This window comes from Saccostrea cucullata, unplaced genomic scaffold (assembly GCF_032062105.1).
Source record: "Saccostrea cucullata isolate Sc308-1 unplaced genomic scaffold, CSIRO_AGI_Scuc_v1 ctg24, whole genome shotgun sequence".
In the NCBI taxonomy this organism is placed as follows: domain Eukaryota; kingdom Metazoa; phylum Mollusca; class Bivalvia; order Ostreida; family Ostreidae; genus Saccostrea; species Saccostrea cuccullata.
In genome coordinates, this window is record NW_026933183.1 from 41,018 (window position 1) to 68,060 (window position 27,043).

General features: G+C 33.9%; 1 protein-coding gene across 5 annotated transcripts in view; it reads left to right on the top strand.

The window, feature by feature from the left end:
- LOC134237536 (CUGBP Elav-like family member 3-B) overlaps nucleotides 1-27,043 on the top strand; it is a 53,873-nt gene that overhangs the window by 20,444 nt on the left and 6,386 nt on the right. For 3 of the 5 annotated variants that reach the window (XR_009985841.1, XM_062719621.1, XM_062719622.1), the window contains exons 3-5: nucleotides 12,653-12,701; nucleotides 26,228-26,356; nucleotides 26,529-26,608. Coding sequence is in view for 4 of the 5 variants with exons in the window: in XM_062719621.1 (XP_062575605.1) it covers nucleotides 12,653-12,701; nucleotides 26,228-26,356; nucleotides 26,529-26,608 (258 nt within the window). In the remaining variant the exon portion in view is untranslated. Of the gene's footprint in view, nucleotides 1-12,652; nucleotides 12,702-18,436; nucleotides 18,639-24,274; nucleotides 24,736-26,227; nucleotides 26,357-26,528; nucleotides 26,609-27,043 lie in introns of those variants that run through there. The other 2 variants (XM_062719623.1, XM_062719624.1) reach the window with 2 other exon arrangements.

Genomic DNA, 27,043 nt, shown 5'->3' on the forward strand with positions numbered 1-27,043 from the left:
TCATTACCTCTTATCGAACCGTATTTGTTAAATGTACAGTCATGTATCTCTGTTAACATGTATTTAACTTAATTTTTACATGCATCACTGGATGAAAAAAAAGTTTCCGCATAGCTGAAACTCTGCGGAAACTTAAGTTTACTAATTGTTTACGCAAAGTTTCAGTACTGAAACTTCAAGTTTGATCAAGTTTCCGCAATGCGGAATACATGTATCCCCGAAAGAGTTTGCTCTCCTTAAGGGGAGACAGGGAACATGTCACATGACTATAAAGACATATTACGTCATAATCGGTGATGATGTACTTATTAAACGTTGTTAAAATCAACAGTTCTTGTGTAATTTTATTCAAAATTGTAAAATTGTTTTTTAAACATTTAATTTTAGAAATTATAATTAATAAAGTTTTTAAAGATCTTGCCATCATGTAGATATTTTGAAGTTGCCCAATCCACACACCTGTTTCTCTTTACCCTGCAGTCTGACGTCAGTGACGTCATAGACGTAGTGTTTGAATTCTCAGTGCAGCGAGATCAAGTACACACAATGATCAGTTTTATTTTTAAACAGGTCACAGTCAATGTATCGTGATAAATTTCTGAGCAGATTTTTTTTAAATGAATACTTTTCGTGTTTAGTGCAAATTCTCTCTATTTAGATAATTTTGAATGTTTAACGTCACAATTGATTTCTCGCACTCGGAAAAAAGCGTTTACGTCTAATTCAACGATGCGTGCGATAAGGTAAGCTTCACTGTGATATTTATGCAGTAAATAATTACTATGAGGGACTGACATTCAATCATAAATTTAGAAATATTTATTGACAGAATTTTTTCCAAATGAGGTTTTTGTCGTTGAAGCTGCCTGCAGAAATTATCCCACCCAAATACTATATAAAATTAAAACAATTCCTTTCAGATAATTTAAACACTATGAATATTCTGAAATATTTGAGTATATAGTGTTATCTATCATATTTATCGTTTGTGCGTAAAACTTCGCATTATGGACTCTGTTATGGGCCCGTAAACATGAAGTATCTAAACGCCATACAAACTCTAAACAGGGCGGTATTTGTGGGTCAATATCTTTTAAAGAAGTCAAGAAACATGTACCGTTTTAGGATGTTAAGACATATTAAATTAGTAATATTGACAAAAATTCATTGACAGGAATTTTTTCAGCGAAAGGTCCTGTTCCTCCTTAATTCACTGGATGAATAAATATGTTATTACTTCTTATCTAACCGTATTTGTTATATGTACATGTATCTCTGTTAAAATGTATTTAACTTAAATTTATTCATGTATGTATCAAATATATGTATTCTAGATCTGATGTTGATGGAAAATTTCATTTTATATTTATTTTTTCAAATTACTCTCTTATTAAACATGCATTTTAAAACATCTAATTTTGTAAAAATCTATTTTTTTAAACAATATTTTTATTATTATTTTTTTTATTATTTGTTAAAATGTGCTATCAAATATATCAGGCAATTCAGTAAAAAAAAATTCCTGCCAGCAAAAAGTTTTATTTCAAAAATATCGTTTAATTTAATTCCTTGCTAACAAAACCCATTATTTCAAGTTCCCCAGATAATACATTGAATCTATGATTGTATAGCTGGGACGTTTATTACCTTTTAATCCAACAGTAATTCGATTTTACCGACAAGTTACTTCCCAAAAGTATGTTCATTGTAAGATGGAGCGGTGACAAGATTTAACTCACGAGTTTATTAACAATTCCCCTGACGCTGTGATGCAGTGTTTCGGTAGCTGTTGAAGAAGAAAATGCCATGTTGTGTTTTTTTCTGATTCGCCCACATTCTGTGAATAAAAAAGTAATTAAAATTTTCTGCCTTTTGTAACTGCATATTTTACAATCCTGAAGCGTAGATAAAATTGAAATCGTAAGACATTTCTTTTTTATTCCTTTTAAAAGGATGACATTGGAATTGTTGGGAAAGAGAGATAACTCTTCATCTTATTATCAAGAAATTGTATGACAACGAAACGCGCTGTACCGTTGGAAATCAATACTTTTTTAGTTTCGAAAATTCACAAAAAGTAAAATTTCCCTAGTTATTTTAAGCGCAGTCGATTCCAAATTTATTTTCAAATCAAATTTGAATCATATAAAGATATTATGTTGAAACTTACAGAGTCAACTTCAAACACCAGTCTCAACACCCTTTAATCAAAAGATTTTCAAAAAGAGTACTGAAGGAGCATGAAATATCCTGTGTGTCCACATTTGTAAAGATGAATCACAGGCACTTGTTTAGGTAATAAGATTTTAACCCATGGTATAAATATATTTAAAATTTATTACCGAAACAATTGCCTGTTAGATGAATGTGGCCTTGATCAGTTTTAATTAATAAATGTTTATTCAACAAGTATTTTTGAGAGCTTAAGCAAAGGTTGATCTTACAAATCGTGAAGAACTTTTTCATAATTAGATAGATAAGGGTTTAATAGCAAACTTCCTACACAACGAATTATGTTCAACACGTCTCCCGTATATATGATTGAGAGTTATAGCCCTTTGGTTGAGATAAAAAAAAAAAATTAGAATTTTGATTTAAATTTCGTTTATTCATTCACTTTTTTATTCTTTTAGTTTAAAAGTTCCTATTTTTTTATATAATCAAAAACATTTTTGTTTTAATTGATATCTAAACGACTTTCTATATTGTTATTAAGATTCCGTTACATTCTCTCTTTTGTAAATGAAACCAATAGATTTATATTAAAATTAATGGCTTAGATCTGTTTTTAATTTTTCGAACCTTTTTAGAATCCCATTTAACCTTTTATCTCTTATTAAAAACATATTCCCTCGGGGTTGTTAAATAAAGTGGAGCAAACCTGACCCGAAAAATTAACACGGATCAGATAGTTCTAAATTACACATTTAACACATGATGAAAATGTGTCGAAAAGATTTCCCAGAAAGGTAATGGATGCCGTACCTGTATATCAAGAGCCTAGGGCGGAAGTTTACACTCCAGCGCGTGGTACGGAAGTCGAAGTTTATATTGAGCGTTTAATTAATTGCACGCGCGCTCCCTCATCGTTTACATTAGCAAACAGTGTTTGGAGTAGCATCACATGAGCGGGGGGTTTCTTGTGAAGCGAAATCAGCACTTTAGACTCTTCTTTTCTTCAGAAGAACTGAATAAATTGAAGACAGTTGAAATCGATCAAAGACCGGCTTAGCTTTTAATTAAACTCAGACAAAAACTTACAGCCTCTTATTTTTCGGAAAATGCTTAAATTAAGTTCTGGAGATAAAGAACACGGAAGGTCGTCCACTTCTCCATGGTTAACTAATGATAACAGTTAAATATTTTAGAGATTTTGTCGGCCAGTGTTTTGTTTTGATATTTTGATACGCTGTGATCGCGAAATCAATTATACCTATCATTTAAAAGTTTTTCTTAAAGAAATAAGATAATGGAGGATTTTACGCTAATATATAACTAAGATCTTTTTTTTCCTTTCAAAGAATGTAGGTAATTTTTTCCCCCAACAAAATTTGAACATCTTTTTTGTTATGCTTGATGTAGTGTGACTATATTACTACACCGCCTTGTTTGTTAGCATTTTCCTGTAGTGTATTAAGAAAAGTTTTGTATGAAAACTAAAAATTGTTAAAATGGGGCTGGAGGTGGGGGTAACATGTAGAATTGGCAATTTCTTTTTACTATATTGAGTATATTTTTTAGTCGTGTTCTAATTGTGTTCTGGTCGATAAATTCAAATCTGCAGTGAAGTTTCTGTTATTACTGCAAGGCATGTTTAATCATTATGCTTTATCTCTCCTAGATTCATTGAATATGTAAATTCTACTTTACACTAAAAATAACAAAAAGAATGGCATTACAGTAAAATTATGCAAGCTATTGATTTGTGTGGAATAACTGCCCGCACACTTCCTTTCTGGTTGTGAGTCATATCAAATATAGCGACAAGATCCAATATACACAAAGCATATCCATCGGAAACGTACTCACCTATATGTATCATATTGAATACTAATTAACAAAATCAAATATGTTATTGTAAAGATTGTGTAAAATATGTAATTATCTTTAAAAGACAACGGAAAATCAATACAAGCAAAATTTGACGAGACATTCCGATTGTTCGGGCATATTTCTTGAAAGAATTTATTGTATATGTTTGTTTGTCCTCTTAAAAATGGCTTAATTAGTGGGTGGATATGATTATTTTCTTTTCCAGAAATTGACAAATTGAACGTATTGATAAAATTTTAAAAAGATAAAATTATAATTTCGTGACTATGAATAGCGTTTTCATGAGTATTTTATGTCAGAAGTCTAACACAGTATTTTTAAAAAAAATTGTGGAGAAACAATATCGTAAAGAATTACTGTATAAAGAAGTTGTGCATAAACAATTAACCACATTTCCTGTTGATTACCTTGTTTCAAGTAGACTTTAATTTCAGGCTAAAATACAAATACGCATAGCTTTATAATCTATTTGATTCTGACCTTACATAATGAATTTGGTATATATTTACTTCTAAAGTATTGGACCATAGTCTCTCTCTCTCTCTCTCTCTCTCTCTCTCTGGGTGTATAATTAGAACAACGTTATTTTCATATAGCAACGATAATGAATATAATTTTACAGAAATTTACATTTAACACGATACAAGGTTTTTATTCAGAAAATCGTTTTGTCGTCCGTACCTAACGAGGATAGGTTTAGTTAGTGGTATTATTTTGGACAGAGGGTATATGATTCCAACTGCTGTATAATTACTAGTCTGCCTCCTCCGTACGTCATGAGACACACAGTGAATTCTAACACCACTAATTCGGAGTCCCTGCTTCAACCAATAACAGATCATTTACCCGAGAAAACACAGATTTCCAGGTAGCATCGCAAATGAAGAGTTTCCATGGTAACGTTTTCATACCTTTTGTCAGGTGTGTATATAATACTAGATAGTTGTAGGTCGTCGCTCACTGGCAAAAGACAGAAGCACGCGTGTCGTGTAATGATCCATTCCTCAGTTTTTGGATCCGCCACCTCACTTCGCTCCCCCGACGGAATCGCAAGTTCCCTCCACTCTTTGTACCCGCCTCTGCAGATACAGGTAAAACTTCTACCCTAGTGCTCTGACTGTGGTAAAAGGGGGAGGGTTTTATACGAGTTTTAGTCATAACTATATAATATTACATGTAATTGGGTATCATAATACTCCTGAAAGTTCTGTGGTTTATACATGTTCATAAAATGTTTGTATGTATCATGATGTTTCAAAAGCTAATATCACTTTCCCTTTCTTCTCTCTCTCTCTCTACCAGAAATTTTACTTGCCGTTTTTCAAACTTCGGACTACTTTTTTTACGATAATTTCATTTTATATCATTGAATTGTCCTGACATTTCCTTTTCCGCTGGAATGGTATATTGAACGTCCATTAAACTGTATAGATAGTTTATTGGCTTATTACCTGTTTGTAGTTCAGAAATAGATTTACGACACGGAAATATTGTCGCAAACTTAAAAAAACAGGGCAAATCAAGCAGGAAGGATATACTCCGCCTCACCTACCCCTGACAGAAAATTGACCTTCGTTTGATTAAGCTTCAAGCATAAAAATTGATCCCCAGTATTTTTGTACATGAAACAATGTAGACTTTATACCAAAATAGGTTTTTATTTAGTTTTACGGCTTTCTCAACGAACCTGAAATAAAATAGATAACTACGAAATACATGTACAGCGCATGCAGATCTTGTTATTGTGTAGAATTTATAATTTGTTTAACATTAACAAGTAACATTTTGTATAAAACACAGAAAATTAGTCAAAGGAAATTAGTAATATTTGTCAACAAATCGATTCCTGTATTATGCAGCAAACAGAATGTTTTCATATGATGAGGTGAGAAAACAAGCAGGGAGATCTTTTTCTGGGAGTAAAGTATCACGGAATGATTTACATGTATTTATCACTTGTAGCTGCAATAGATAAGTACAAGGAGTCAAAGTAGAATCAAAATCGCCATAAAATATCAACTCACCTTGAGAAAATGGTTTGTTTTGTTATTGTTTTGTTTTTCTTCAATTTTTCCCGCAATTTGACAGGGTAATGTTAGTAATGGGAACTACACTGCATGTACACTGGCGGGTTGCTTTCATTGGTGACGAAATCTTAATGGTCAAATACAAACGTGTCCTTCAAAACAACAATACACTAAACAGCATTTGGAAATTTGGGATGAAAACAATCTTATATAGAACTTCATTTTGGGAGAATGTTTTCTAAGCCAAAAAAAAGTTATTAAGTTTTAACATGTAGTATTTTTTTTTTACCATTACTTGTATTTCAAAAAATAATTTTCTATAATCTCCTCATTTTATATCGCTGTTATAGTGTTATTGAATTTACCAAGTTTACCAATTCATACCATCTTGGTTTACAAATCGAGTGAATTTATACATTATAAAATATATATAGTAGTCTAGAATGAAACAATTGGAATGTGAATAAATCTGAATCTATACATGTGTATCAATTGTCGTAACAGAGAGCCAAAGAGTTCGATGTGAATTTTATTTTTTTAAGATGGCAGAGAGGATCAGTTGCTTTGAGGCTTTAGCGCTTTATTTGACTTGCAGATTCTGTAAACTGTTGTACAGAATTGTGTTTAATGAGGTCAGATTGCCAATAAAGCTCAAGAGGTCTTCCATATACTTATAGAGCAATGTCGGCTCAAATTTCCCTGTCTTCTGTTCACCTTTAAAGCCGTTCATCGCCATAAACGTCAAATACTTTTATTTTTGTCACGGTATTTTTTCAATAAAATCTGATTTAGATTTGATGATCACAAGTTGCGGTGTTATAGGTGCTCCGTTTTCATTGGTTATCGGCGCGTGTCTGTCGCACGAACACAAAGAAAGGGACAGGTGAAATTCGAAGACCGAACAAAAAAAAGATATAGTTCATACCTGGAGAACGTGTAAAACAGCACCTGTAAATTCTGTTTATATCAGCATTCTTTTGAAGGGAGATTTAGGGAGGGAAAAAAAATAGGTCGCTTTATTTTTAGATATAAGTGGCATTTTCTTTTTCGATTTGCTTGTAAAACAGACAACAATAAATAAATGAGCTGATGAGTCAGTTCGTCTTAAAATAAAAACAGCCTCCAAGAATGCGGACGTAAGTCTCAACTCAAAAAACGTCTTCCATGTGTTTGTTGTTTCACGAAATTTGCTCGTAACAAGAAGCTTCTTTTTTGTCTGTTTGTAATATTTATAGTGTATTGACATCTGCTACTAATAAGCCTTCAATGTTATTTTTTCGTCGGTTGTTTTTTGAAGATGCTACGGATGAGTTAAACTTCATCTCTTCTGGGCATATCTTCATTAGTTTGGGTTTGTTTCCGAGAACATGCTTCTATTAGCCAAATAAAAAAGACAACACAGCATGTTTACCTGACTTTGTAGAAAAATAACCTTGCTTCAGAATAGTATATAATCTCAAATTCCAAAAAGAATAGTTATTTCTAAGTCACGCTGACAAAATATCTCCTTGATTTGTCATTTACACCTTTTTAAGCTTCGTACACACAGTTCCTGCAGATTCGATGCTAAATACACTCATCCTCTTTATTGCATAATTCTATTCTAGATTCATGTACTTTAGTAAAATATTGATATTTGTGGTAAAGGAAATAAATGAACATTAAGGACAGATGCAGCAAAGATACTTTTTAATAGAAATCTATGTAAAGAGCTAGGTTCACTTTATGCATAAAATGTCTCTGTCCTAATAGCAATTAATTGACTTTCATCCTCCTTCCCATTTCATGCACATGTATCAAAATAAAGTAGAGACTTAGTGCTTTCTTCTCTGTTATAAAATTTCTTTTTCAGAATATAGGTATTAGAAAACAGGCTTTTAAAAAATGCACTGTTCTTGAATTTTGCAGAAAATATGCGTGTTCGACTACAGTTTTTACAAAATGAGTTATCTGTTCATCCTCCTCAATATAAATACATAATTAATACATTGTATTTTAGCCTTGGACTCACTTTGATCGAAGATGAAAGCATGTTCTTATATGTTAACTTCCTAATTTGACTGATTGTTTTTTTGTTGTTTGACGTCCCTTTCGAGAATTTTTCACTCATATGGAGACGCCACCACTTGCCAGTAGAGAGCTGCAAATTTTGACCTATGCTCAGCACTCAGGGCCATCGAGCGGTGAGGAATATTTTTCGTTCCAACAGGTTCTCTGACATGAGACCTCGTATACGGTCTCATCCGAAGGAGCGGTCTTCACGTCACGAACTCATGTCGTAAGGATCAACTCCTTACACTGCACAACTCTAGTGCAAACGCTTTAACCATTGCGCTACTCTGAAAATGAATATAGTATTTGATAAAACAGCAAATTTTCACTCTACGGTATTCAAACATTACAAAAGTGACAACATTTCGGAAAGGATCATTCATTATCAATAATTTTCCGTTGCTGGCTTACTGACCGCGGTGTTATATTAACGTAGCGGACAATCGCTGGAAATAACGACTACTCCCTAAAACAACACTTGACATCAGTTACCCGGTACCGAAATCATTAATGTACATGTAATTTCCGTAGACTTTGAATAATCGCGTCTTGGTTTTGTTCACGTATCCGATCTGAATAAAAATTGTTTGGAAATGATTAAACTTTAATGTCTCTTAATTATTTTTCATCTTTTAAGACAATGCGATTGAAGGCCTCACGTGGGATAAGTTATACAATGGAATGAATTAAAGTCGATTAAAAGTTATTTGATTGGATTCAACATTGAGTTTCTTGCAACAGGTTTTATTATGCATTACTAGTGTGTCTTTCTGTAAACAACATGTACATGTACATTGTTGAACGCCTTGTTCTTGATTTCCTATGAAAGGTACCAGAGATACCTGGCGTTGTTACAGACGATTGATTGCTTATGCTGGGGAAATATGCAATGAATGATGCTCACTTCCTGCTAAAGAAGAAGAGAAGGTTTATTATTGAACTGATAACAAGAGATTAAAGATTTACGCGAATTCATAAAACCCCAGTAAGATCAAACGGAGCTAATGTCTTATCGTAATTTGTCTTGGAGCGCGGTATTACTCCCGCCAAAAACAGAAGAGTTCCTTTGACACTCAGAGAGAAGACATTCACCAAATGTTTTAAGCATTCTTACTTCGTGTGCTGTCGTTAGCTTAAGAACATAACTTAACACCGGGAAAACAAAGATTCCACAGCTTCGTCTATCAATAAGAATTATCTGAATATCAAACATGTTATAATCAAACACCGGAGAGCTCAGTAAAGGGAGGCAATCGCGAGCAGTACAGCCGCCTCCACCGTGCGCGACTTATCTGGTAGCGGGCGTTTTATGAGGTGATAATGATTTTCAGTTTTCTTCTTTGTTGAAATTCGACAACTGTTCCACGCAGATTAACGAGCGGGCACGCAGGGCTCCGTAAATCTGGTCTACTAAACGGCCATGGTTCTGTTTTGTTCAACTTCCCGTGCTCGGAAGACATACACAATTAATAAGGTTTGTGTTGGTTCCTTGTACCCGGCAGTGATCAAGTGATAGGAACAGTATATATCATCACTACAACCAACCACTGTACAAGGCATAAAAGACATTGTGTAAATGGCAGAAATAAAAATTATAATTATCTATATATTATACAATTATTGCTGGTTTTTGAGGTCAATACAATGGTTTAGCCATCTGAGGAGTACAATATTCACCGAGCCCTTCGGGCTCGGTGAATATTGTACTTTGAAGATGGCTAAATCATTGTATTGACCGAAAAAACAGCAATAATTGTTTTATTATATGATTCACTGATAAAATGATACAGCTCATTACTTGTTTGCATTTTATTAAGTCCTAGCAGCAAATACAAGAGAGTAGCAGAATTAAAATGTAAATAAACCTTACCAGTCGTATCAATTTGAATTTTTTAAAATCAATTTTAGCAGCCATGAAAGAAATATATAATGTCAGTCTTTTCAAAGGATAAATTTTGAAAGGAAGGAGTATTATCAGGGAAAACTGACTGCCAAAACGTAAAAAAAAATTGTTGATCAGTAAAAGTGTTGGAGGGGTGGGGTCCCTGCATCCCCTCTTACCACCCTCACCTAAAATATATATTCGCTTATGTTTTGTTCACATGAAAATAAAAATCATAGTCGTTTAAATAGCTTTCTAAAACAATTTGTATCAATTTGGAATTCCCCAATCTATTTTTAGATCAATGTAGAGGAAATAAATCCTTGTATTGACCTGGAACGTCACGTGCAGGTCAATACAACGTAATATTTTTCTAACATAGTTGGATCTCAGCCAATCAGAGAGATGGAAATTATTCAATCATATAATATATGAAATTATAGCATTTTCGAAAGAATTCTTGACTTTGATAAGTAGACAGCCGATCGCTATGTTCTATAGAAGTTCAAGATACCGTAATTATCACAGAATCTGTGTTGATCTTCCTGATATATGAACTGATATTTATGCACTTTCATTATGATAAATCTTTAAAGAGTTTATGTGCCTCAAAATTGTTGTCAATAAATTACAATTATATATATCATTTTCTCGAACTTCAAGTTACTGGTCTCCATCGACGCATAACAAACTGAAAGTGAAAACAAAAATTTTGCATTTAAGTCCTTCATTCTTTGGAGCAAGAAATCATTTTGGGATAATTTTCTTCGGAATATGAAGCGCACTACTTGTATTTAAAGAATTTTAAGAAAGATACAGTATTTGTCTGACAACTCGTATATTATGTTGTATGTTGTTTCATCCCCCGGAGATACTGTACCCAGTTGTAGCCATGATACGGACACTAGTGAATTAATCGTACTTGACGATTTAAGACTGATATGTTGTTTAAGATAATTTGAAAAATACTAGCAAATACTTACATGTATCAACGTATCATTGGAGAGTTGAAGTACCGCCTTTTCTAATTGTTTCTAAAGGTTTTGAGCATTTCTGCTTTATAATACCTTTGCATTTATTGTATTTCTTTGATGGTTGTATTTTTTCGAAAATACAGTTTTCTGCAAAATCATGTATACTTTTTCAAGTGCCCCTTTAGAGAACAATTAGATGTGGCACAATGAAGTTACCACTTCCTGTTGAGAGATGTTCGGGAAAATACACGTCCTGAATATCAGAGAACTGAATTTATCTCTTTTCTTTGCCGTCAAATTCTTTTGAAGGAAAGTTATAAAAAAGGAAATTCCTTAAAACTACTCTGAGTAACACGTCGCTCTCGTGCGTGTTCGATTGATGAATTGTGTTGCGTTCAATTTAGAGTGAAGCCTGACACGCTGTTACAAGCTTAGATATGAATTATGTAACAATTTTTGCAACAAAGAGTCTAAAAAATTCAAATACTTAGGTTTAGTAGAGACATCCGCTCGTAAAATTTTGTTAAGTAAAGACAATTTAGAAAGAGAGGGCTGCGTTCTATTCCCGGACGTTTTGTCATTGTCTGAGGGTGATCTGACAAAGCCCAGGAGAACTGGCGTCAGCTTCACATATAGCTCCATTTATTGTCTGTAGAAGTAAACTTAGTTTAATGTATTGATTGAACACTGAGTTTGACAACTTTACAGAGACAGCACTCTTTGTCTTTCTTCAAGGCGCGTTTTATAATGTTAAGTAAAAAACTAAAAATAATTTGTGTTCTCAAGATTTGTCCTTAATTTTTATTTGAATTCGAAGTTGTTAAGCTCTATTAATACAGATGAACGTGTTTCTACCAATTTACCCAAAAAGTTTGGACATGCAACATTCCCGCTTCTACTTATAGGAAACCTTCACAATGACAACTTGTAAATAAATGCCGTTGTAAAGAAATTAAAAAAAAAAGATGACGTCACACGTCACATGACGTCCCGGACACATTTAAAACAAGCTTTGAAAATGCTGGAGGAACCAGGAAATACTAGTTTATCAGAAGTGAGCCATCAACTGGTATTTAAATGGCAAGTTTTCAGTGGCAGAAACTCGGAATCAGAAATGGGCAGTCTGAGAAGAAACTTGTCAAAAAAGTGTTAATGACGTCATAAAAGTGTTGAACGCATCCCTATCCATGTTGTCGAAGCTGTAAAATCGTAGATACATAGGAAAGAAATAAAAAGCAAGGAAAACTAACTTACAACTGTTATCAAAATACTAAGATAAGGCGATGTAGACAAGTGTGAGAAATATTCTGAGAATCTTAAATGACATTATTTCTTACGTTGCACTCGTAATGAATTGTAACTTCACACATCGCCAAAATAAATGTTTTGGCGTATGACAATGTGTTGATTTTATTTTTTTTATTTGTAAAAAGTATTAATAATATGAAGAGTGACATCGTATCTACATATTTGAATGACCCTCGTGATCAAATTTAGCCTTTTTTCACTTAATATACAGAGTTTCACTTGATGTACAGGGTATTCTTTCTTGATATGTTTTGTTTTTACGTATGTCTAATTCTTAATCTGGTGACGAAACCAATGCGATATTTATTCGTTTTTAGTTTAATATCATATTTGAAAATTTGTTTTTGTTTTTATAGATGAATCGCCCAATCCAGGTCAAACCTGCTGACAGTGAAAACAGAGCGGGTATGTCCGTATGTCTGTGTGTTGTACGATTGTACGCATGCGCTTTTTCCTTGGGAAATAAAGTTTCTTTTGCATGAGTGTTCCGTTTTCAATAACGTCATTTGTCATTAAATTTAACCCCCCACCCCACCTCCTCACCCACCCACCCCCACCCCCAAAGGAATGAATAATCATACTCAACAGAATTTTAAAAATAATCCTATTTTTTTTTTATATAATTCTTTTTCTATAACTTTTATAACACTGGCAATATTAAGAAAAACGATGCATGGTGAGTTAGCAAATACGCTTAAAAAGAAATTGCGAGAATAACAAAGATAATCATAGATGCATCTTTACAATTAATGTAAAAAAAATCCTGCAGTCGTTAGACTTGTAAGAATGACATGAAAATCCGTTCCCTTTTCTTAACAAAGATTTCCATAGTAACCGAGGGAGATTTGATGACAGATGACATTTTTCCTATGCTTTTTGATTTGTTTTTACATTCAATCTTTGGGAAAAAAAAGTAATTATGACTCAAAACTGAGAAATTTGTATTTTCATGCTGTTTTAAATCAATATTTTCCCTGGACTGGTGAGATTCCGTTAACAGGTGCTAGTTAGCCCTCAGCTGTAATAGTGCCGTGTAATTGCCGTAGTGTCATTGTTTTCCATTTTTGCAGATATGCAAAGAAATTCTGTCCTCATTGTGCTCCGATATATTACCTTGGAGGACAATAAGCTCTCCGTGGAAACCTATAGAATTATATCTTCATTTAGAAACATTTGTGATTGTCAGATTAATTAGCTCTCTCTGTAGAAGAAATACATTACGGTTTTATATATCAAGTTCATCCCTTAGAAGGACAGACTGCGGGAAATAACCAGTTACGACATAAACTTAAGTCGTATGTTGTAATTTCATTGATTTCTTTCGTGCGCTGGATCCATTTTGTGACTATCGCATTATAGTAACGAAAATAACAAAGGATGTTTTTTCAAAAATGTAATTCATAAAAAATCAAATCAATTTATTACACTGGATAATTATATTTAAATAATTAATCAAATTTTAAAGTATTATAAAAAATCTAATTTGAGACAATTTTTTGATTAAAATGCTTTTTGTAGAACATGGTTGGTTAACTTTTGAAGAACTGTGGTTATGTAAATATCCGTCGATAATGCATCAAATGGATTGAAAATGGGAAGATTTAAGGTTCCTTCACCTTGAAGAATGAATAAAATTGTTCCGTTTTAGATTTGTTTTAAAACGCAAAACTGATATTGAGTCCATAATAAACTAATGAGCGAAATTTTTATAAACATTATGAACAACAGATACGTAGCAACCCAGTACGTATTTAAATGCATGGTCCTAAAGTCCTGGACTATATAAAAAATTCATGAAAAGCTTTTATTAACCCAAACTTAATAAATGGCACAGAAATTTTCCAAATTCTCATGAAAAATTTAAAATCAATTAGGCCTGGGTTATGTCCCAGAACAAAGACCGATCGTAACCCCGGTATTCGTGACCTCATCACAGAGCAGTCGGCAATATGGCGGCTAACAGGCCGGTGGTCATTGACTCGGGCGTTAATCAGTTGGCGGAGCTGGCGGCGCTTTGTTGCCGTGACAATAGTCGCGTGTCCTTTCATGGCCCCGTATCCGCGCAGACGACAGGACAGACGACCGAACAAATGGCATCATGGGAAATCGACTTCCAGATCCATCGGCCTGTCTGCGTGGTCAAAGTCAATTTTATGTTATTTTTATCTTTTTTCAGGGAAATTTCAAGAATTTAGAAACATTCATTTTAGAAAAAAGAATTTAAAAAAAAAAACATCAAAGATTTAAGATCACGAACTCGTTTATACCTTAAGAATTAAACAAGAAAAACAATCAAATTCCGCTGCGCAAAATTCTTTTCATTGTTTACATGTACAGATTCAGATGCAATGCAATACGAAGTACCACATGCACCACTTAGATTTGGCACTATTAAAATTTTGGAAAGCCATTCTTGTAAATAAAACTTCTTCATTCATTTGTAAACATAGGGACTGGTACAGGTTTCCTCCTTCTTTCATTTCAACCTACACAAACTTCAAAGGAATACACTCTGAAACATCCTCTCTATGTTATCCACATCTGTGTTACGTTCGATTCGTTGTTAATTGTCGAAAGCTCGCGAAAATATTTCTCTAATGCACGGCAGGTGAAGTCATTTCACTTTTTAAGAAAAACATTCAACTTCAATTAACCAAGCTAGATGGTTTTCGCAGAATGAAGATTTCCCTACCAATTGTTATGAACTGTCTAGGGCTGCACGGCTCGGTGTACCCCAGTCCCTCATCCATCAAGATGCGAACATAAATTAGCAAAACTATTCAACTTAATAGAGAGGTTGGCTGCAAAACGCATCATCTGCCTCTCTCTGGGATAATCACAAAATTTGCCTTTTTTCTATTTACTTGGTTTGCTTTGAAGAAATAAACTAAGTTTATCAATCTAATATTACTTTCCGTTTAAAGTTTTAAATATGAAAATAAATGAATCGAAGTCGCGGGGTTTCAGTTTATTAATATGTTCATCAATTCATTGTAACTTCGTGCAATGACACGTCACAGTTGTGTACTGTATAACTCATATTCCTTTCAATTTATTTTTTAAAAATGATGTAAAAATTAACCATAGATTATTAGTTGCAAAATTTGAATATTTGTTCTAACATCGCGTAAAACAAATCGTGATTTCGTACAAAGCACAATTTTTGAAATAATCTTTATCATGAAAATATCTGTGTGGGCACTTAATTTTCCTCGCGGTAGAAATTTTGTCGTTTTCCTGTTATTACCTTGTAACCTTGTACAGGTATTGTTAATCAGAGCGTATAGAGCTGTCAAAAGCACTGTCGCACGCGTCTACATTCTCCCGAGCGCGCGCGCGGCGCGTGCCTACATACTGGCGCGTGTCTCCTGATCTGATACAGCCCAGGTGCGGATTTGCTGGGGTGGAAAACTTACAACCAGAAGAAATGTTTGATTTTATCAGACAACTTATAACAAGTGTATGAATTATTAACGGCATTGGGTCTTTTATTTGGAGAGTTGATAGGAGATCTACAACGAAAGGCTAAATAATACATGAAAATTGACGTCTCTAAGTATAGAAATAGAATAGAATCAATCAGTTCGAAAGAAAAAATCAAAACGTGAGACCATTGTTGTTCAAATAAATGTCGGCTACAAATGGGACATAAAATTAAATAAAGAGGTTTCAGTTTACACGTACTTTCCGGGATGTGAAGTCACACAATGGGTTGAGTTTTAGCTGATGTGATTGAATGTTTCTGTAACAATTCGTCGATCAGTTGTGCAAAGATAATTTAAAAGCGTGGGAATGCATTGATTTTTCTAGGGTCGATGGGCATAGGATAAAAAACTGTACCAAAATCGCTAGGGCCTTGTTTGACTGCTATTGATGTAAAAAAAAAATCTCGTACAGCATTAAACTTCTTTACATGTATTTGAAATACATGGTGCGTTTTATTTGTGATGTTTGTGTAAACTGATTGAGATTTCTTTGTTTGATATAATTAAGCCTTCGGAGATCCAAAAAGTAGAGAAATAAAGAGCCATTCCGGGTATTTATTAAAAATCTCATCACCCTCACAAAGAACTGAAATGATAATGTTCCTTCTACGATAAAATGTCCTTCGGGGTACAGTGGGTACAAAACCAGAATGTCGGGTACTTAGTGGCACCACTAATGGGCCCTTGTTTAAATATTTGCACATCTGTTTGGCACCCCGTTATATCGATTTCCAAATAAAACAGTGTCTATATGTAGGATTTGCACGCAATCAAATTTTCGGAAAATAAATAAATAATACACTATGTAACAGAGAACGAAAAAGTACACAATTTTAAAGCTACATGTACATACTTTCTTAAAAGGCGTAAAATTTTGAATTTTCGTTAACAGATACTCAGATCATATCTTGTAAAATAAACATGCTGACATTCTTTCGAATTGGACACAGAATTATACTAAAAAAATAATAAACTTAAATATATTTTTCAACACTTCATTGTTGATTTTTTAATTTGAAAAATCTTAAAGGAATTTCACCAGATGTAGATCATAAATTAAAAAAATATGTTAGAAGTTAAAACTAAGGATCTATAGGTAATCATACTTAACAAATTCTGTTTTTATCTTGCTAAAGAAATAATTTGCAATAAAATTTGTTGTCATTAGTATTATATTATTAAACGTACATTATTTGAGCGAAATAGTTCAACAATGGTCTCTGTATAGCTGTAGAAGGATTTCTCTTTATTTTATTTCATTATACGATCAGTGAGTCTAAATCAAGGTAAAATTGGCATGTTTTGCCATTCCACTGCCTATTTATTGATAATATTGATCACAGTTAAACAAACAAAAAAATTACAGGTAGTGAGGGTAAAGAATAAAATATTAGCAGGTGTCCACTAATCAGAAACCGTAATACATCGGACATATGTCACTTTGTTTGTTGACCAATCAGTGGATGCGATATGTACATGTATTGTGGTTAAGTACAGACAGGTGGTCGCGCGCCGATCCAACACCTTTGATTTCTGTATGACGTAACAAATGACATTACACATACCCAACAAACGTGCAGGTGCCTCCCATAATAAAGTTTATAACAAGTTCATTACTGCTTACATTGGGAAAAAGGATAATGAATAAGGGGTGATTTTAAGCAGTGACACTGATTAAATATATTTTTTACATAATTATTTTATGACTTTCTTTAAAGAATATTATCCCTTTCCAAAAATTATAAAGTATTTTAAACGCATAGCATATTCGACAAGGAATTGAAATACGTATAAAACGATACCTGGGCATACAATGTATACTTTATGTAATCTGGCTTCCGATAGTACGGTGACCAGAAGCAGATTTTCTCTGTAGACCAGTTACATAATGTAATTCAAACCCCCGGACAGGTGACCCGCGGACAACACCTGACGATCTCCATTAACGAACTTCACAGCATCTCAGTTAATTATCTGGTCAGCTTCTGTTAGGTGGTGACTGCTTATGACAAATGCCGTCAAATTACAGAAATGTCGTGAATTCTCGCGCGTGCGCTTGACAGGCGAGAAAATGACAAGATTCAAAGTTTATAACAGTTCCCAAGTTTTCAAAAATGTAGCTTATCCTTGAAAGAAATAGGTTCTTTTTTGTTCGTGGGAAAAACTTGAAGAAATTAATAAATCATTCAATTGTGACGAAAAACATGGTATTTTCTTTGTAAGTCATTTAGGTTTGCTGTTTAAGTTTGAAAGTTTATCACAGTTAAAAAAATATATACGCATGAACACTTCGTGGGAAAATAGGGTTCATATTGATAAAATTAAGATGCAAATAAATATCATGTAAAATTTACACTTTTCCAATGAATAATTGATTACTTTGATTCAATTCGTATTTATATTATTGCACACTCACACCAAAGAAGAAATCAATATTTATAAAATATCGCACTTTTCTATTGACATGATTGAGAATTCAAATCAGTCCATTTATAAATCAATAATTTCAATATCTCTTTGAGGGTCCATCTTTGGTCTTCCTAAAATCCCCATGGAGGTTTAATAGCTACCAGCTTCCGTAAGTGGGTTATACCACTAAAGAGGGGGTGAACAGCTTCTTTGTCTGGGACTGCGGATAATGGTAAACAAAGCAGGTTTAATAGTTTTGCGTAGCGGGGTCTTTGAGAGAGAGGAAGATTGAAGATCTCGCAAGCGGCGGTATAAATCTCGTACGGGTCACGGGACCGTGTCATTCCCTTGTTGTGTGTTGGTGTTGTAATATTGTTGTGATACAAAGCTTATACCGTTATAATTAATTGTTGTGTGGTTTAAACTTCATCAGAAATGGTTGCTGGAGGTATGTTCCTTCATTTTAATAATTTTGAAGTTTTTATCTCTATTTTTTTCTTCTTTTAATATTAACCACAAATCATTTAGATATTATTTAAAAAGTTTTTATTTCTCACACATTGATAACAAATTCTTAAATAATATAATTATATATATTTAAAATTTGCATGAAATATTCGTATTGATTTATTTGTGGCTGATGACATTATGAATATTAAGAAAATCTTAATAGTAATTGAAATTGATACATTTGTATCTAAGTAGCTCAGTGTTCAGTATTAACACAAATGTGTTATTTTCTACATATTTGCACCAGAACTAATCTGTGCGTGATAATTACTGATCTGAGTGATGAGAATTGCATGTCGTGCTGTGCTGATGATTTCAATGGTTATGCGTGCTCTCACTTTTGTTGTTTTCTAAGTAATAATAAAGAAGAGAAAAGTATTTAGTATGAATGGTTGAGGTCTTGTTAAGATGACGTCTTCGCTGTCACAGCCCTGGGAGGCATTGTCTTATCGATCAGGACAGAGGCAGCACATCAAATATTCATAGATTTCCAATACAGTCCATGTCAATGGTATTTCTAGGAATTCTAATTCAGCAACTTATTTTTCTGCACACGTGAACCTAGAGCATCTCTGTGTACATAACTTAAACATGCGTCAGAAAGTATTTTGAAAAAAAGTACAACGATAAACAATTAATTTCTTTTATCACATATAACTATAGCGAGTAAGGTGTACATCAATGTTATGTTTATCAATCAGACATCTTATCTAGGCTTCCCATGCATGCGGATTAGGTGAAAGTGTTATAGACGTCTTGAGTTACAATTTTCTTCAAAACTAGGGAAGATGATAAAAATTTTACTGGAACGCCAACAATTCTGAAGAGCAGCCGATGGATTCCGCTCTCCTAGAACTCGTTAATTCTATGCCCTGAAATATTCCTTTTAACATGTTTAATCTGTTTCAAAAGTTATGGAATAGGAGGAGCAAAAATCAGGAGGAATGTGCTTTGTCAATTCATCTCACACTCTTACCCCTTCCATTTTTCTTCCCGTTGGATTGGCGGTAACATGTGCACGTAATCAAAATTCATTTTCACTAGAATCAACTTTATCTTCTGCTACTGACTGGCTCGCGGTCATAAGGTCAAGGAATTTGACGAGGTTTTAGTGGTTATACTATCTTTTCATTAAAACCCCTCCCTCGCATGCAAGAAAAGATGCAGACGATTTTTTTTTTTTTGCACTTCACTGCAAATTTAAATGGGAAATTTGTATTAAAAGATGTGTGTGCTACTGTACTTTCAATTTCCCCTCGAGTTGCAAAAATATCAACCAACAACTTTCATCGTGAAATGTTCTGTTACTGTCAAGAATTGAGATTTTAAGAATAAAGCATGGTTTTTGTGGGAAATGGTTTCCCTCTGAGATTTTCGGGGGCAGGTGTGAGACGGTTTGACGAGGCGTAAGAGCGCCTAGAGCTGTTCCGGACGCCCCTCGGTTTAGCAGGACTCGGGCAATAGACGGGAACGGGAAGTCTATTTAGCAGATGTCATAGCAAACGAAGCGAAATACCAGACCATTTGTGTTCAAATGAAATTTTGATAATATATATACGTGAAAGTACAAACTAAATCCAGCAGTCACGTGCCGGGACAATGGAGTCGCGTGCCAAGCGACATTTTATACAAATGGAAAAGTGATGTATTATCGCACTACATAGTCATCTCGAGTCGATTCCGTTCACCCGAAAAGGCGATAAAATATATCGAAGTCAAATAAAAATGGTAACATAAAGAATGGATATTTCATTTTAGATAGCTTCTCTCCTCTGGGTTATGAAATTTATCATTTAACAAGTAATTTCTATTAACTGAAAAGCAGCAATTAAGATAAATGACCAAAGTTTTGTTGTGTTACTTATAAACGATGTAAATAATCTTCAATGAAAATATGCAGGATTTAAGATCCACAACAAAGGCCCGGATGTGCAAAGCGGTAATGTCAAGTAATCCGATTTTATATAGTACTTTAGTTGTAATATAAAACCTTAAATATTTGTTTTTTAACAACGTATCGCTTTTAATAAAATATGGGACTATTAATCCGTAGATATGCAATGTAAATATTTTCTCTAAAATTAGTGAATTATTAATTTGAAGATAAAGGCGTACTGGGTCTGTCGTCCGACATCTGTCATGGCGCTCCATTGTCGTGTGTTCCGTGACCCGTGATCCCGGCACGCGTTTTTATTCTGGGAGGGGTGTAAAAAACACCGTATCGACAGCTGTCCGACTTTTTGAGCGGGATTTGAGAATTCCACAAGCCCTTATAAAATTAAACAAAAGTTTATGAACTTTAAAACACGGTGTCGTGTGACTGCGACAGTTGTTTGCTTGTACAGACAAAAATTTATTTTACAGTTAAATTCATAATCAAAACTTCAGAATAAAAGACTTACAGAAGACCAGTTCATGTAAAGGTGCTAAAGCAGAACGAATTATTTACAATTATTTAATTTAGAATAACTCAGGGGTGAATTTTTTTCATAAAATTTATATGAAAAGAATAACATTAAATTTAAAGTTTATTTTGATTTATTTATGCTTGATTAATTTTAATCATGTGCACAGTATGTTGAAGGTTAACTTAATTTGTACCTCCGTACCCCCTCAGTCTTCTGTGCGTTTTTTGGTTAAGTTCGTGTTTACAAGTTTTTCATCATACCGGAATGAAGGGAAGAACATCCTTTTTAATATTGCGTATAACTTTCATTAAAAAGTTGTTGAAAATCATATTTAGAAATTAAATATTTTTGAACTCGCAAATTATTAATAAAATGCTAACTAAGATATTTTAATATTAGTCATTTACACCTACGAGCAAACTTAAGATTATTTATTGACGCAAACGAAGAGCATTCACATCTTACGGACCCTACCAGCTCTCTAATGTTATTTATAGAGCGATTAAATATTAATTTGCCAGCTAAAAGGTAAAGCAATATTATTTTTATATCGTGTTACATAGATCATGGCGAAACTTGCTTCCGTGAGTTAATACAGGGGAGGCTGGACGTGTCTAATGTCAAGGATTTTTAGGTCAAGTGATGGAGAAGCCAAGAGAACGATGGGCAAACTTTGTGTATTTTGTCTGTTCAAGCTTGTCAGAGCTGGCCCACAAACTTATCTTAAATTAAGATCCATACAACATCAGAACTGCCAACCCTTACGATTTTGGCGTAAGGCGTACGAAATCAGCGTCTCAAATACGCCTTACGATTTCTTTCTATATTCTTCCGATTTCAGTTTTTCTCGTTCAAAGTTTATAATACCGGTATTTTCATAGCTGGCAGTCCATAGTATCTACATTATAATATATCCATAATTCTTACAACGTTTGCTTGTACATGTATCATCGTTTCGGTTTTAGAGGGCCAATCACATTCATGTCAATGTTTTAAAGTAAAAAAATGGAAACAATTATGCCTCAGATCGCATGTTCATTTACAAAAGATCTTCAGCGTCAGGGGGCTTAGGTGCTCCCTAGACCCTGCCTTACTATTTGTCATTTAAGAATGTTGGCAGCTCTGCAACATATACAAGAAAATTGAGTTGTCTAAATGTACGAGGGGAATTGAAAGCTTCCATCTGAATGAAATTTCTCCTAAGAAAAGCCGATCACACACGAAACAGTCAAGTGATGTACAAAGTTGTTCATGAATGGCCTCTTTTATTTCAATCTGAAAAAAGGATCTCCCTTCTCCGTTCCTCGTAAATGATGCACATTCCTCAATTTTTCTCTCTACAAGATGTGAATTCTTGAGCAGACGATAATCGATCGAGGGCCCACTTGCTTTTCCAGAGGCCGGGCATTAAAGACAATATTTACAGGCATCCCTAACAAAAGATTCTTCAAAATTAACCATCTGTAGCTCTCTAGTGGGGATGAAAGTTTGTGAACCGGTAGGGGGCGATACTGTACTCGGGAGGTGTTATTGTGCTATTGTTTTAGTTACTTCACTTTTAACATCAATTTGATATTTTAAGTTTTGTTCATTTTATTATCAGTAGTTGGGATCTTCTAAGGATGACGAGAACACAAAATAAATTTTCGTACTAGAGTAAGAAAAACATTTGAAAGTTGATAAAAGTGCAAAATAATTACTGAACATTCATTTATCATGTTTTGTCTGTTAATTTTATATTTGCTCGCGATAACATTTTTTTAGCATCAAACCACTTCAAAGAAAAACAGCGTGAACATTGTTAGAATCAGTAAAACAACAGCCAAGAATTCAGACAGATGCACAAGATATCGATAATATACGAAAATACAACTTATCGCGAATGTATAGAGCTGATTAAGGTGCAAGTTATTTTAACAATGGGATAATCCTGGGTCGTTGGAGGAAAAAAAACAAACAAGTCACGACAAAAGTGTATTTTTTGCGTGAGGCGTCCTCGTTTAAGAATGATTCAAAAAGAACCAGAAGTTGACTAGATGTGAATCTTTTTTTCTGTGGGGTATAGAATCCCCATCTGTTTTGGGGTTAATTTAATTCACCCAAAGCGGGGATCAATGGAATATTACTGGACAAGAATATAAAAAGAAATCCGCTTTATTTAGGAGGAGCCATCTGTCTAACAGAGCGGGGAATCAAAAAATACTTCTATTTTACGCAAACTTCTCAGCTCTATTAATGATAATTATATTTTTGCCCATTGTTTTGTCTGAGAGGAGAACTACGGTGTAATGAGCTATCTGAATTATGGATATCAAAGATAAAATGCTCTTCGTCAATGGCTGAATGATAAAGGATAAATAAAGTAATTTCATGATAATGAATTATTTGGTTTCTTCTCATATTCTAGAACATTTGTTTTCAAAGCAATATCATGCAATAGCCTGACTCTGTAGCAATCAAAATAATGTATTCAGTTTCCTCTGATCTCCGAGAAAACATTCAAGATTATTATAAGCTAAACAAAGCAAAACCAAACACACAAAAACGGATTCAATATACATAATGCAAGCGTATCATAAATTATTTTAGAGCAATAGTTTTATATCTGTGTTTGTAGTTTGCCCATATTGAAATTTTGATTTGTATCTAGTATACAGTGCGATGTTAAATGTGTTTAATGATAAGTAATCAGTGATACTGTAAGGTAAAACAACAGAAATAAGTCTTATTTTCAGCATTGCCCAAGGTTCTTGGACAAAGCCGACTCTCTCTGTGATCTTGAATAATGTACATCTTTGTAATCTTGGAAGGTAAATATTACAATATCAAATCAACACTGAAAAGAAAAAAAAAATCAACTCATTACCGCTACATTTCTTCGAAATTTCGGGTGATCACTACCGATTCATTTCATCAATAAGACTACTGCCGATAATTGTTTAGATGTAGTGGTAATGTAACGTTTTTGTAGCGGTAACGAGTACGTAGCAGTAATGAAAATAAAATAAGCACCCGTAATCTTATACAATGCACAAAGTCATCCAAAATTTAGACTTCGTGCTTTGGGGATTAGAATGTCTCAGTAAATGTCACAGGAGTGGCGAGAGGTTTAGCTGTGCAAGAGATCGAAATGTATTCACCAAACAGTCCATAAAAGCTGCAATTAGGAACTGATTATTTATTAAAGGAAATTCGCCACCATAATGGTTCTAACGACATAAAAATCGACCATAAGTTCTATATTCAGTCACATTTATCAGCTTCATTCATGTTACCTTCGAACAACGTTTCCCAAAGGCAGTAAAAAGCCTGACAATGACGTCATTTCCTGTCAAAGACATCTCCCCGAACTAGAATTCGGTCCTGTGATTTTGAAGGCTCACTGCCTGGCAGTTTCCATAGACCTCGGAGACAGAGAAATATCGATCGTCAGAGAAATACAGAGAGAGGGCTGATTCCATCTTCCCTTGTAGGAAATTAATAAATGTGCGCAGCGCCTGGACCATTCCATTACAGACTCTGTGAGTCAGTGGGATTACTTGGGTCGATACTTTTGTGCTGTGCTTGACATCACGGCCTGATATTAATACATCGTAAGGATGGACATATGAAACTCAAACATGTCAGGTAAATGCTCGAGGAAATTCGGAACATAATGTGGTCGTCAGGCATTGCCTTTTCACATTGTCTTTTTTTCTTTTATTGTAAATTGATTTTACTTACACTTCAATCTGTTCTACCCGGATTTACTTTTCAGTTCACATTTCATTTAAACAAAATGTTTTCTTCATTGTACTATATTGGAGTATAGTTAATGCTTTAAGGATATATTTAAGGAACATCGATCGAATTTAAATCTCTTTTTCTTAATAAAATTAGACTTTGTTCAAATTTCATGGACCATTCTCATACTGGATTTCTATTTATACTAATTTCAATGTAATCAGAATTTCCATGGGTTAATTAATGATATTTAGCATCGAAGTTTGAAGGAAAATTAAAATTGTGATGTGATGATGGCCAAACACAGACTTTTTCAAAACGTGTGATTGTTTAACAAAACAGAATATGGCTGTCGTCATCACCAACCTTATGATCGATTTTTCACCTGTACCTACACAAGGCACGGATTTATACAGGTGTGTCATCGATCTGGGACGCCATCTTGGATTCTGCTGGTGATGCCGACTTTTTTCCTCCAATTCAAAGAGCAAGAAAGAACTCAATCGGATTGTATTGGGAGTTATCGATTCGGTCTTATATGATGGAATGGTCCTAATGATTTAGTCTCAAAGCTTTCAGATGTTTCTTCTTCTCTTAAGACCCTGACTGGTTGAGGAATCATTACAAATGCACGCACGTTCTTGTAGCTGAAATTGAACTTAAGAATTAGTCTTCAGTAATCGTTAGGAAGCTTCTTAATGAAAAATTCCGATCTTATCGCGGAATATCTCCACAATTTTTTTTGTTATAATTAGAAATAGAGGCGAGAGTGAATCTTTGCTTCAGCACATATAATTAACATTTTACAATGATGTCGGAAATTACATGATGCTGAACTTACTGATAATTCATAAGGAAGTCTTAGAAAACGAATCTTCTGGTATTACGAGCTGCTCTTTAATGAGTTTTCATTAAGAGATACCCCTGAATTTCTCTCTGTGCTTATTTCTTAGTTAACTCCTTTAATTTCACTCCTCGCTATCTCCGTTCTTTTTAAGCTCACCCAGTGGGTTTTAATTACCACCAATTACAACCAGCATCCAAGAAATTCTACCAGAAATGTTAAAGTAAACTATTTTAGTTTTTTCCAACATTTCCGTCTTCTGGAAGACAAGCGATGTTCCAAAGTTGATGTGCCAAATGGCATGAATCATCCCGACACGTGTCAAGCAGAAGGATTTCGCTGGGGGTTTAAACTCAAATACCGCCGTCATTTGTTAAAAGTTTTGAGTTGCAGCCAAAGAGATAAACTAAACAATAACAATACAAGCACAGCTTTTTACGAAAACGATCTCTGTAGTGAAAGCAGCGGTCAAAGCAGTGCACTACTAAAGTATTTTTTTTTCAAGTGATGAAAAAATTATAATTGAAGAAGTTGTTCATTTTATCATTTCAGAAGACAGAAAACTTTTTGTGGGCATGCTCAACAAGCAACAATCAGAAGATGACGTCAGACAGTTGTTCCAACCATTCGGAAATATAGAGGAATGTACAATACTAAGGGACCAAAACGGAAACAGCAAAGGTTCGAATCTTCGAAAAAATATTACTCCTATGTTCCTCCTTGTTCCTATGTCGAACAATGATAAAACAAAAATACCAAATGAAATGTAATCCTTTTTACATTTGTTAATTTGTACATCCTTGCTATTTTAAGGTTGTGCTTTTGTTAATTAAAATTCTGTTGTTATTTTTAGGTTGTGCTTTTGTTAAATACTCCGGCCACAATGAGGCGCAGTCGGCCATCAATGCTTTACATGGAAGTCAAACAATGCCGGTATGTGTCTTATCTGCAATGAGTTCAGTGATCCTGCATTAACATCTAAAATAAATTTTGATCGGAAATAAATATATTCTGATATTCTGATCATAACTTTATGTCAAAATTCCGAGCATGAATTAATGGCAACATTCTGAACATAACTTTACGGTAACACCCAAATAAAATTTTATTGCAACAATCTGAAAATGACTATATTGCAACAATCTGAACATGACACTATAATGGCAACATTCTGATCATGACTCTTTGGCAACATTTTGAACATGACTTTCGAAATTTCAAGCATAAATAAATGGCAACATTCTGAACGTGACTTTACTACAAATTTCTGAATATGCCTCTATTGCAATATTCTGAACGTAACTCATTTGCAATATTCTGGTTACAACTTAATGCGGGGATTCTTTTTTAAGTCTATGTCAAAATTCT